Source organism: Sceloporus occidentalis, unplaced genomic scaffold (assembly GCF_023333645.1).
Source record: "Sceloporus occidentalis isolate IW3139 unplaced genomic scaffold, rSceOcc1.0.p SCAF_147, whole genome shotgun sequence".
Taxonomy (NCBI): Eukaryota; Metazoa; Chordata; class Lepidosauria; order Squamata; family Phrynosomatidae; genus Sceloporus; species Sceloporus occidentalis.
The window spans coordinates 1,882,420-1,895,490 of NW_028317127.1; the positions used below are offsets into that span (position 1 = coordinate 1,882,420).

At 39.0% G+C, this 13,071-nt stretch overlaps 1 protein-coding gene across 3 annotated transcripts in view; it reads left to right on the forward strand.

The window, feature by feature from the left end:
• The window catches only part of LOC149280808 (guanine nucleotide exchange factor VAV3-like), an 80,208-nt gene that overhangs the window by 24,074 nt on the left and 43,063 nt on the right, over nt 1-13,071 (forward strand). For 2 of the 3 annotated variants that reach the window (XM_089500076.1, XM_089500078.1), the window contains exons 2-8: nt 5,997-6,113; nt 9,290-9,348; nt 10,594-10,659; nt 10,982-11,084; nt 11,774-11,782; nt 11,974-12,066; nt 12,578-12,646. In XM_089500076.1, coding sequence (XP_089356202.1) covers nt 5,997-6,113; nt 9,290-9,348; nt 10,594-10,659; nt 10,982-11,084; nt 11,774-11,782; nt 11,974-12,066; nt 12,578-12,646 — 516 coding nt within the window. Of the gene's footprint in view, nt 1-5,996; nt 6,114-9,289; nt 9,349-10,593; nt 10,660-10,981; nt 11,094-11,773; nt 11,783-11,973; nt 12,067-12,577; nt 12,647-13,071 lie in introns of all 3 variants that reach the window. The other variant, XM_089500077.1, reaches the window with a different exon arrangement.

Below are 13,071 nucleotides of genomic sequence, written 5' to 3' on the forward strand. Positions count from 1 at the left end.
GAGAGGTTCATTGTGAACAAGAGTGGTCCATTGTTCTAAGGAACATTTGGTAAGCAGGCGGAAGATTACATCACACCCAACAAAAATGCCAGCTTGTCATTTTTTATGAAAACATTTTTAGAAATAACAAAATCTCCCATTATTTTTGCAGTTTTGTTGCACCTGTTATTCATGTACCCATCAGGCACCCAGAGAGAATATATTGTTTCTTAATCTGCATAAATATTCTAGATAAAGCGTGGCTTGTTTGAAGATATGACAGTGACATAAGATGTTTGATGATGGCGAAATGGTACAGTAGTATAACATGACGGTATAAAGGAATCCAATTTATTTCAGTATCGAATAATAGATGCATAAGATGTTGTGATAGATTTAGATTCTTGTATTAGATACTGGGCTTTGGGATGTATGTATATATGGGAAAACATGAAATTACCCTATTAGGCAAGATAAGGTATGGCAAAGATGATTAGAAGGATGAAGGTTGGATTTCATGGCCTGGGAATAGATAGCTGTACTATGTGGGTAAGGTGTCTGGAATTTGTAGTGGGGACAGCAGAATGGCCTTATGATCTCTATACATTAGTGAATAAGAAGAGACTATCATTTTCTGATGAGAGAGAAAAACAGCAAACGGCAGTTTTGGAGATGCTCTGACGTCTAGCCATCACAATCTGGCTCAGATCCTTACGCTTGCCCATTTTTCCTGCTTCTAACACATCAACTTTGAGGATGAAATGTTCACTTGCTGCCTAATATATCCCACCCACTGGTCATCAGCGTACACCACACCTTAATTGATCTTAGAATGGTGGAGCAAAAGGGCAAAAATAGGAGCAAAACAAATTTGGTAGATATGAAATGACTGTGTAGGACTTTGTGAAATGGATCTGGAGCTTGTTAAGGGAGAGACCTTCTTCTGTTATTTTCCTATTTATGTAGCAGCCAGAGCTTCCTTTAAAATCATTAATCAATAATCCAAGTTGTAATTGTATTTTCTCTGCGTAGTGCTGGCTGTGGGTGTAGGCGTACTCAGCGTGTCTTTTTTTCCATGGAGCCAACACCTTATTATTGTATTCAAACAAGCACCAACCTTCACGTGCCAGCTGTGTGTATGTGGGCTATAGGTATCAGATACAGTACATTGAGCTCCCTTTTTTGTATGTATAGGTGAAATCATTTAATGCCTCCTCTATTTATTGTAATTCACCAACCCAATTACATTCATATACATTTTGTATATAATACATTGATAGAATTGTTAAAAATAGAAATATACGTAAATTATAACAGTAAGACTCAGTGTGGATTTCCTGTGGGTTGGAGTGGGTTAAATTGATGGTGTGATTAGAATTAGTAGGTTAAAACTAATGAAATGGCAGCTAAGACCTATGTGCATTATTGATGATGGTCTTCAATGAACAGAGGTCGACACAGCCTGGATATACAAATCAATTCATCTGTCAGGGGTAGATGTGAAGAGACTGGGCCTGCAGATCAATAAAGAAGCCAGTCATGTTCGGCTGTGTATATAATGCAAGTGACCAGGCTTAAGCTTTTATCTAGTCTGTTAGAATGCATTTCATAGGGGTGCTGGCTCCACAGAGGTCCTACAGTTTTAATACAGATACACACATTAGTGTCAATTTGTCCATTAGGCTAGTGCCTTAGTACTGCAGTTAGTGCTGTCGGTCGATAAGGCTTCTGACAGAATGAAAGCTTTGCATGGGTCATTTTTCATACACTGCTCCTCTCTCAGGCCATTGGATGCAGGGGTACAGACAGAGGAGTAATATAAGACCCCGCTGCACCTCTAGTGCAAGGAGACCCTGGGTCTCAGGGGACTCTTAGGGCTTCTTGGTACTCAAGTGACCCCTTTGAAGCTGGAAGGTAGGAAAGTGAAGGGAAATCTTAATGCTTCAGCATACCAAGACATTCGCGGGAACAGTTTGGGGAAGGCCCTCACCTTTTCCGACCAACTCATTGGGAGTGGTCAATACATTGTACGTAGACTCTGAGTCCTTTGAGTCTGGACTCATATGTGCGACTCAATGTATAACATAGATGCACGTTTTTCTTTGTAATACGTATGTATGTTACAGAGATGCACTCCCAGCTATGTGTTTGTAACACAAATACAGTACTATGTACATACTGCAGATACACACCAGTCTGTGGATAACATATACATGCTCTAATTATTAAGTACATAAATGGAGCTCTGTGTATATTACACAGAGCTGCTTTGTGTACAATTCTGACATGTCTCTGTATATAGCACACACCAGTCTTTCTGTAATTATGACTATTTGTACGGACATCTCAGTGCAAACCCTTTTTTATGCTTCCTGTTTTGGAAATGTCGCAGTAAGTGAACAGTACGAGTCTTTTCACTTGTGGCAGACACTTTCTGTTCAAAGAACTTTACAGACTTTCGTGAAATTTCAAAACAAGCTGACACCAAGAGCATTCATACAAAGAAGAAAGTCCATTGCTCCTTAAATAGTTTTTATGCTTTAGATATACTGGTGGAAGTGTAAATATAAACATATTTTGACACACAGTAACATATCTCTATTTCAGGGGTCAACAAAATTTTTCATATGTTACCCCCTGGTCTACGGTTAAAGGATGTTTATGGGGGCAAGACAACATAGAACATACTTTTCATCAGTACTGCACCTCTTTGTACTGTACTGCAGTTACAACCCCTTTACACCAGAGACTCAAGCTTGTATGTTTAATTACTATTCTTACACTTACACACACTGAAAACACACACACACATGCTAACACCATGCAGTAATACACACTGTATGCAGATATACACACTCAACGCTACACTCTTGCGCGCACTACCCAACAACATACACACTCTAACACTAGTTATGCACACATACACACTGAATCTGTCAATACAATACAAAAACACACACTAACAGATTGCAGAACTATACATATACACACTGACACTACAGTATACGCATAAATACACTGCCCCCCACCGCACCTTGTAGAAACCACACCGCTGCCTGTCTTCTGCCATTGTGAATCCTGCACCCTATCGTTTCCTGCGGGGGTTATGAACCGGATTCACAATTGTAGCTATGGACAGTTTTTACTGGTTTGTGGTTTCTAGTCGCCGTGGCAACCTGGCGCCCGGGGTTTGTACAGCCCTGCTCTATTTATATAGTCATTATTGCTTATCATAATAAGGGTTTTATTCACTAACCAGGGAGCTTATTGATGAGATGCAATGAGATGACACATTTCAAGCCACCAACTTAATATGCATTTTTAAAAGGGGAACCACCTAGGTTCTTGTGCAGAAGGATTGAACTGGCCCTGCCAAAAAAATGTCTCCACTTTCATCCTGCTCATTTATAAGTACATTTATGTATAATCTGAATTATGTATGCATATCATATCAACAATTTTCCTTAATTCACTCTTAACCATAATTAAATAATAAATTAATAATCAATACATTAATAATCAAAAAAATATTGTAATTCAATTGATGTGCACCTTATTAATTAAATTATATTTTTTTTTTTCATGTGGAATCTATATAATAGCATATTTTCCATACAAATATAAAGTATTAGTTAATAATTAGTAACAAAGGGATTGTAGTGTATATTGCTTTTAATTAGTATTAGTTATATATTTGTTTTTTACATTTTGAAAATACAGTTTATACAGTTTAATTGATATTTAATCCAAGCAATAATCATAATAACATGACTGAGGCATCGGGCACATATATCTATAAAGAACATGTAGCTATTAGCAGGAACATTTTATCACTAGTAGTCCTCTTTGTACATAAAACCACACAGTGTGGCGTTATTAGGGGCCCAGGCCTGACTGTGACCATTATAGTTGTATGACATCATTTGTATTTTCCAAATATGTGTAAGATTAAAAATGACTGGTGCCCAACAATGCATTAAATCGTCCCCAAAGCCCGAACGTAGTTCTCAAGGTAGAATACTCATCGCAGGAAGAAGTCCCACACCAATTAAAGTGATGTTTTTTTTGATAAATAGGAATGGGTTAAATGTTTTTCAGGCTAAGGTAGGTGTATTACTGATGAACCGCAGTGAGTTCACTTGAACTTGGGGTCCCATGGGCTAACAGGGGGTTGGTGATAGGTAGCTGTGCTTCGTTGGTATTGGTTAGTGATGGTGGTATCCTGTTGGAAACCTCAGATAATTCATTTCTAGTCAAAAAAGGTGGACCACAAGGGTATATAGATCATTTTACAGAGAACTTCCTGAAATTGCATGTATTGTTTTATTACTGTATCTGTGCTTGTGATTGTCTGTAGAAGCGATCACATGCACAGAAGTGCAGGGAATCTTCTGTAGACTGACCGCTCCATTCATGGAATGGTCAGTGTAACGGGTTCACCAAGAGAGCTGTAGTAACTCCCAGAGATCACCCACATGTATCCTCCTGTTGTCCCCGAAATCACTTCCAGCACCAGTCAGCATGCGCACCTTGGAACCCTGCTATGTGTACCCAATAAGTAGACACAACTACCTTGAATTGAGTACAGCAGGAATGAACAGTTTATTGATGTAAAACATGGACTCGTATATCCACAGAGCTTCATTAACACAAATTATTGATAAATAGGTGCATGTAGACAACCCAACTTTTAATCCCCTTTAGCTACTGAATCTCCCCCTGGCAGCAATCCTGTTATGGGATTAGTTTACACAATAGAGTTCATGCCTGTTTGGCAGGCAGGCTGGAGCCATCTCTGAGTACCTTGGGGCCCTGTATGACAGGTCATTCTGTCACATATCTCCCCTTTTAAAAAGAAGACTGAACTGGGGCCAGACCCCAACTGGGTCTTCAACCAGTTCAGTCAGGGAGCACAGCTCCGTCGCTCCTAGAGTTGTGGATGCAGGGGGCTGGCAAGAGGCACCTGTCCCACTAACCAGTCCTGGGGTGCACTTAGAGACTGGGGAGTTCGGGTCCCAGATGAGGACAACAGTCCCACTCGCCAGGGCAGGGAGAAAGGGTCCATAATCTGTGGGTAGCAGGCTTGCTTTCAGTCCTCTCCAGGGACCCAGTGACAGACAATTCCGTTACACACTCCATCACAGTCAGCAACCTCCATGAACCCACAATCACTGTGATGGCGGCGATGTGGGACCGCTTTTAAGTCATGATGTACGAGGTACTTCATTGGTCCTCTAGGGACATCTTTTCATGATGTACCTGGTATGTCATTGGTCATGAAGGTTTTAATCTTCATCTTATCAACTTTTGTAAAGCCTTGTGTTAAAACATCTTTAACCTGACTTTGCTGCAGTTTTTCTTTATATAAATATGAGTCTCTAACAAGTAAATCTGATGGGCCCTTTTAGACTGTTAACAAAAGATGTATAAATGTATATATTTGGATATATGGATGAATTTATAGCATCTGTAAGTGGCAGTATGTATGTATGTATGTATGTGTAAGTGTGTATTAATGTGTAAGTGCATGCACATATATATATCCGTTTCTGTAGTTATGTGTATAATGGACTTTGTGGGCATTTGAGTGTATGAGTGTTCATTGGATAGTGTACATATATAGTCATATCATTATGTTGGTATGTGCATGCATGATTTTCTTGTTGTCCAGTTGGTGTCCCATAGATAGACATGACAATAGTATGTTATGTCCATACATAAAAGTGTGGCATTATGAGTGCATTGTTAGAGTCTGTAGGAAAGATAGGTTTCATTGTCTTTTTTTGGTGGCGGTTTCCACAAATGTTTCAAGGGAAGAGGAACACATTGAGCTGAGCTCTACACTATGGACAACATTAGGAATACAGATTCTGAACATGCCAATGCAATTCTGATTGGTGATGAGTTTTCCATGGTGGCATACTATCACTGGTACATTGCAGTTACTGTATTATACATGAAACGGTACACTCATGAAGTGTAAAGATCTTTACTCATATGTTTATTATCCATTCTAGTTTCTTTGTCTGAAGAATATCCGGACGTTCCTGTGCGTGTGCTGTGATGCATTTGGGATGAAGAAAAGTGACCTGTTTGAAGCATTTGACTTATTTGATGTTCGGGACTTTGCAAAGGTATGTACTGTGTTATTCATGTGTTCCTTGATTAAAAAAAAAACTGCATTTAAAGGGCTTTAGGATGACATGATTAGTCATTTAAATGCCTTGTTTAACACTGCTCTGCTTTCCGTGTTACCAACATACTCCATGTAATTCTCCTATAAACTGCTTTGGATAAAATAAACATCCTTTTTTAGATGTATTCTAGGTTGAACCTAAAGGATTTAACCTTTTTAACCTCTGTTACTATGTTTTATTTTGTATCACTCATTGATGTAGATACATTGAGTGTTGGCTGAGGTCTGACCAAGACCTGTGTTGGGGAGTTTGATAAACATCTAGTGTCATGTCCTGTGAACGTGCTACCCTTATAATTGTGTATGCTATAATTTACAGCACATTTCCTCACGACTTCTTAGCTAGTGAAGGGTGGAAACTCTCAGCTTGAGGGACAAGTTAAACCAAAAGGCCCACTAATATTGTAGTCCAAAAATCCTTATTCCTTGTGTTCAACATACAAAATAGAATATGTAGAAGAGAGCACAGAAAGCTTCCTCTAGTGCAAGGTTGTCCAACCTGCGGCCCTCCAGCTGCTGCAGGACTACATCTCCCGTACTCCTCTGCCAGCCACTTAGCTGAAAGAGCATTATGGGAGATGTAGTCCTGCAGCAGCTGGAGGGCCACAGGTTGGACACCCCTGCTCTAGTGGCACCCCGTCTTCAAATCAAAGCAACTAATGGGCTATGCCAGCCCTCCTCTGATCTCGATGAGCCTCCTGTACAGAACTCATTACTGTTTATATTTCTGGGTACTTATAATTTATGTTATCAAATAATCAAACTAAAATGTTCCACGCACGTTTTCAATTCCACCAACGTAAACACGGTGCAAGACACGGTGCCACAGTGGTTTCATTAACCCAATAACTGCTGGTTGTCAGGAAGGAATAAGATACATGCCTCTTATATGCTTCTTTTGACATTAATTAGTACAAATAAACTATGGCTATTTGTAGATCTCCTCAGGGCTTATGGGATGAATCACTTAGCCAAACCAGCAAGCAGCCAGCTCTGTATACCCCCTTGCCTACCGAAGATCAGCATGTAGCGGGTGATAAATAGTATTAAATGCTAAGCAGGAATACATGTCCTCAGTAGTGTTAAAACACTCAATGTTTACAGCCTTTCAAGCACATATTTGCAAGTCAATATTTAATCCTGATTTCACCAGGCTTAGAATGTGATCTTAAAGGTTATGAAATGGTTAATTCATTATAAGGGCAGTTCTGATTTACCTCCTTTTAATTTCATTGTGTCAAAGTCCAACAGGTATCATAAATGTATCATAGATATACTAGAGGTCGCTGGGTCTGAGTTAAATTAAAGGGATGCTGTTGCCAGGTTGTTGAAATCTGGCAGAAACCAGAACTCCTTGTAATTAGAGGACTGATCTGTTATGCAGATGTAACTAGAGCCTTTTAGGATCAATTATAAAAATGCTTACAGTGACAAATATGTTCCAAGTGCCCCTATTTAGAATGTTTAAAACAGTCTTTTGGACCTAAATTCTTCTGCCCTTCTTTCTTACCCTGATATTTTGTTTTCTAGCTCAGAATGTTTGTTGGATATGATTGTATCAAAGTGTTCTAAAACCCAAAGGCATACCATAACTGTGCAGTACATTAAAATGTGTACATTCCTGTAATAAATAGCATATACATCTCAAAATCAATTAAGTCTTTGGAGAGGAATCTTAAATTCTTCTACTCGCCTGTACGTATTGAAGTAAACCTGAAAAATATATATTTTGAGCGCAGATATGAGCCAATAAGGCATTCTGTGGGATCCCAAGATCCCATCCTAGGACAGCACAAGTCAAAAACCAAGACAGACTAATGTTCCTGTACTCTTTGTAAGGTATAGCATGTTTAACATCTAGTTGTGAATAGAGGCATACGGAAAACTCCAGTGTTTTTGTAAAGTATCTAAACATGGGGGCCCTATGGACTAAGATTGGGGTTTTTACCGCTTAGCATGAGTAAATCATGTGTCCTTAGGGCATGACTGTGTTTAGACATGAAATAGTTTTACCAAGTGCTTTACAAGTACCGGAATGTGTTTTGATACGGGTCAGTGTGTACTGTTACCGGGCCATCCATATGGGAAGCGGATGAGAAGTAAGTGGAAATTATCTGGACATCTGTTACATAGATCATATGTGGCTGTCATTAGAAAGCATCCTAGAGAGCGCTCATTGATTTGCTGAGGGATCAAATTGATGAAGCCTTATAAGATTTCATTTGAATAACTGTTGGTCAAAGAGGTATGCAACATAGACAGGTGGATATGTGAACTATGTATAGAACATAGATAGGTGGATATGTGAACTAATATTATTTTACATGACAAGGTAGCCTTCCATCTTCTTTGAGAAAGGTAAGACAACATGTTTGTCTCTGTATAATTTTTGCCCAGTACCATCCTTAACATGAGGAAAAAAGAGCACATGCCCTGGGTCCAGGCTTAGCTTAGGGGGCCACAACAGATGGCAGAGACCTTTCCTAGTATTTATACCCTATGTACCACCTGAAGTTGGAGAGCTACGGAATATGACATCATGTCCTGGTGGCCAGCAGCAGATGGACATAAGACTGCTGGTAATAAAGACTTAGCGATGATGATATGGCATCTGCACTTCCACTTCGGGTGAGGCATAGCAGAAACTGTGTCTCAAGATTGCTGTGTTTTGCCGACAACAAATTTCACTAGCAACACACCAAATATATGTATATTATTATACATTTTAAGACTGTATATGTTCATGTCATATTGCCTGATATTATTGTTGTATAGCTCCCTCTGGTGGTCTTTATGTGGAATATATAGCTTGCTAAACCTGGTATTTACAGTTTAGTACCAAACCTGACTCTAGTCCAAAAAAGTTCATTAAAATTTGCCAAAAAAAGATTACAACTTTTAGCTAAAACAGACATTTGTACTAGGGGTAGGCAGCAAATGGGTCTAATTGGCTTTACTTGCACCCTGGGCCAGAAGGTGCCAGTCCTCCTCTAACTTTAAAACTTTTACTGTCATACTTGAAAATCCATTATAAACTTTCTTACTTTTATTTGTGTACGTCTCATTAGTCTGACAACTATTTTCCTGACAATATTTCATTATGCCTATTTTCAGGTTATAGAGACGCTATCCAAGCTCTCCCACGCGTCAATTGCACTTACAGCTGGTATACGGTTAGTCACCTTTTTTTTCTTCACTAAAAATGAAATGTGTAACACAAACCGATGTGACATTTAATCTGTCGTTCTGCTTTAATAGAACCTTACTTGATCTTTCATCATACCTGAGAACTTACCAGGGCTGGAAGAAGGATGGGAGGGTCACACACACCACTAGAACTTTCACTTTTATGGTGGCAAAGGTGGCACAGACAGGCTGTTTATGGGCAAAGATGGCACAGGCTGGCTGCTAGGGGCACTGATAAGCTGTTTGGTGGAATAGACACATCAGAGACTGATCAGCAGCCTAAGTAATGTTAATAATAATAATAATATTAATCATAATCATAAAAAGGTAATAAGAGTTATTTCCTCTGGCAGGCTGGGGGCTGGCAAAAGATGGCTCCTGGTGCAGGGGACTGCCTCGCATCAGAGGCAGTCCTTGGGAACTGCCCTTCATGCTCCCCCACGTCAGAGGGCTCCCTTCACCACGTAGTGAGTGGTGCTAATCGGTCAGAGACCGATCAGGAGCCTCACAAAAGTAAATAATAATAATAATAAGTTTAAAATAAAAGTTAAAAAAGTGTGCCAACAGGTTGTCAGCTGATCTTTAATTAAATAAAAAAAGGTCCCTGCTGTGGATCAGAGATTTTGGCACAGCCAACCACCCCTCTACCTGCAAATAAAATCAATACAAAAATTACAAAACATAAGTGCCCTACAAACAAAACCATTAAAAATAAACAAAACTGTAACATGTGTTCTGATTTCCCATATATCAAAACATTACATATTTTGGAATGCTTTCCTCCGATTTATGTAATTGAGCCTGGTATCATTCTTGGAGAAGACAGATACTACAGAATCAGGGTGCATTGTATGGTTATGTGGCTGCTTTGGCTGCCTAGCTGCAGGGAGAGGGAAGTGTTTTACACCTAGCCATGCTTATAGTAAAGGTTCTAAGGAAAGAGGCTGATGGGTACCAAAATTACGTTTTGCTACTATTACAAACAACCTTTGGACTGGCTCTTCTCTGCTTCTAAATATTACAACTCCCTGCAAGCAAGAGGCCGTTTAAGAACAAATGTTCCAGTTAGAGTTCCATGTTAAGCTGGCTATGTGCTAGACCACGGGATGCAGTACATTATAATCACCAGCAGTAGGCGCTCTCTGCAGTAGATTAGTGTTCCCACCGAGTATAAGTCTTGGCTCTGCTGAATTTGTAGCTAATTTTCACGTTTGTTTTTGTTTTCTCTACAGGCCGTTCCCCACCGAGGAAAGTGTACAGGATGAGGATATTTACAAAGCTCTTCCTGATTTGATTGAGTATGTATTAATCATATTTTCTTTATTTAACAAACTATTGTACATGAATATGTTATGTCTGGATGGGTGGGAGTAGGTTTTCTGGAGGCTTAATTTGTTGATACTATATGGTGTTTCCTGTACTTCATATTCATATTTATATTTGTTATGCATTATTTACAATGTGAGGGGTGCTATACATTTGCAGATCCCCAACCACTGAATCATTATTTCCCATGGACTTTCCCCCAAAAGTGATTTAAAAAGCTCTGAACAAATCCTAAAAAAGACATAAAAACTGCCTGTCAATATGATTTTCAAATGTTTTTCCTCTTTCTTGCAGTGAATCTGGGGTGGATGATGATGAAGAATTGTATTATGATTGTGTATACACTGAAGATGAGGGGGGTGAAGTGTATGAAGACTTGATGAAGGCAGAGGCTTCTGTGCCTAATGTAAGGCGCTCTTAATTAAAACACATATCATTATCACTATTATCATTATTATTTTTATTCAAGTAACTGGTTGTATACCAATTGATTTTAATAAGGCTCATTATTGTTGCAGAGCCTATATTACCAATACCACCACATCATTTGTGTCATGGTACGAATATAATAGTTGTAATTTGACAAGTTCCGGATGGATGCAGCTGAACAAACCTGTGTTAGAACTACACTATGTACTGAAAATAACACAACCCTGCTCTCTACAGTTGAATGGAGGGAGGTTGCACAAGAGTTCTGTTTTTCATCTTTTCAAATTGTTATGCATCTTGAAGGACTAACTGTCCAAAAACTCTACTGTAAGAAACAAAATGAAATGGAACCACATAATCCATAATTGTTTTGGGAAGCTGACTTTCAATGAATCCCACTAAATTCACCAGGCATTATACAGGCCCAACCAAGCTCCTCTTGCATCTGAATCTCATTATAGAAAAACAAGCAACCTTCCTTCCCATACCCACCTCCTTTGTTTCTTGTCCCATTGGGCACAGCTCGTCACCGGCTGGTAATGTCCATGCCAATGTCTGAAAGTTAATATCTGACATTGCCTATGGACACTACTGGTGCCCGTACTGCTGGGACCAGCTCTATCTAATGGACCAGATATAAGGTCTGCAGGAAATGAGCATCAGAAGGTAACTTACTTGCCTTTTTGTATTACTTATCTTAAGATAACGGCTTTTCTATACTGCTTTTTAATATAAATAAGGTTTGCTTATTTGTTTTTAAGAAACAAAAAATAATCATTATAATAATAATATAATTTAATAATAATTTATGCTGTATGAATGTATATCTCATTGTGATCTGTATCTCCTGTTTGCAGAGGACTGCAGAGAGTGACATTCGGAGCTGCTGTCTTCTTGAAATAAAGCAGACTGAAGAGAAGTATTCAGAGACTCTAGAATCGATCGAGAAGGTGGGAAAAAGAAGAAATGATAGACTTAAAAGGATGTGTGTTTTGTTTGCTGCAGTTGTGTATGTTTCTTTTCGGTATGACCTTTTACCATAGTTAACTAAATAATTTGTCCAATTAAATATTACAGCCAAAAATGCCATAGATCTTGGTGGAACTCAGTGTGCATGTCCACATCAGAAAGGCTGGACAGATTCCAGGAGCCAGGTGGCCCTCCACTTTATTGCTGATATCTAACTATGTAGGGCATTTAGTGGAGATTTCTATAATTGCCGCAATTTTTGCATTTAAAAATTGGCTGCTAATATTATATTAATATATGAAGTGTGAACTGTTTCATTTCTTAATACATCCCATAGCTCTACTTTTTTATGTGAAATATATTTTTAAATCCTCAGTCACAGGCATTTTCAGCTTATTTCCTGAGTTATTAGTAGCCTGTGGCTGCTTATATTTATGTCTCTGGATAAACTCACTGTTTATTAACTTTAGTTATCTGTCTTTTAATTTGCAGTTCTTCATGGAGCCCTTGAAGAAATTCTTGCCGCTAACAGACATACAGAAAGTGTTTATTAATATCAGCGTGAGTGATGGGGTAGGATGGATGGAAAAGAGTAACAGAAAGATTACTGAAGTGATGGAAGGCAAGGGACAGATAGGGAGATACCAGAAAATGGGGTTGTGCGATCCATACTATTCCCACCAGTGATGTGATAGTATCCAGCACTAGCCATATGCAGTGACGAGAACTATTGGCCTGACCAACAAGTATGGCCTGACACATGTGTGATGTTCACAAAGTAGCTGATAGAAGAACCCATAGGTCAGATTGCGGTTACCATTGTCAGGCTCCCATTCCTCTTTGCAGATGCAATCTAGAAATAAAATTGAGCTTCTTCCTGACCCACGCAGCCAAGCTGAACTTAACCCAAATATTTACCTATATTGAATGAAATAGTAAGAGAGAGAAAGCATATACTAATCTAATATAGAGTATGTTCCTATGTT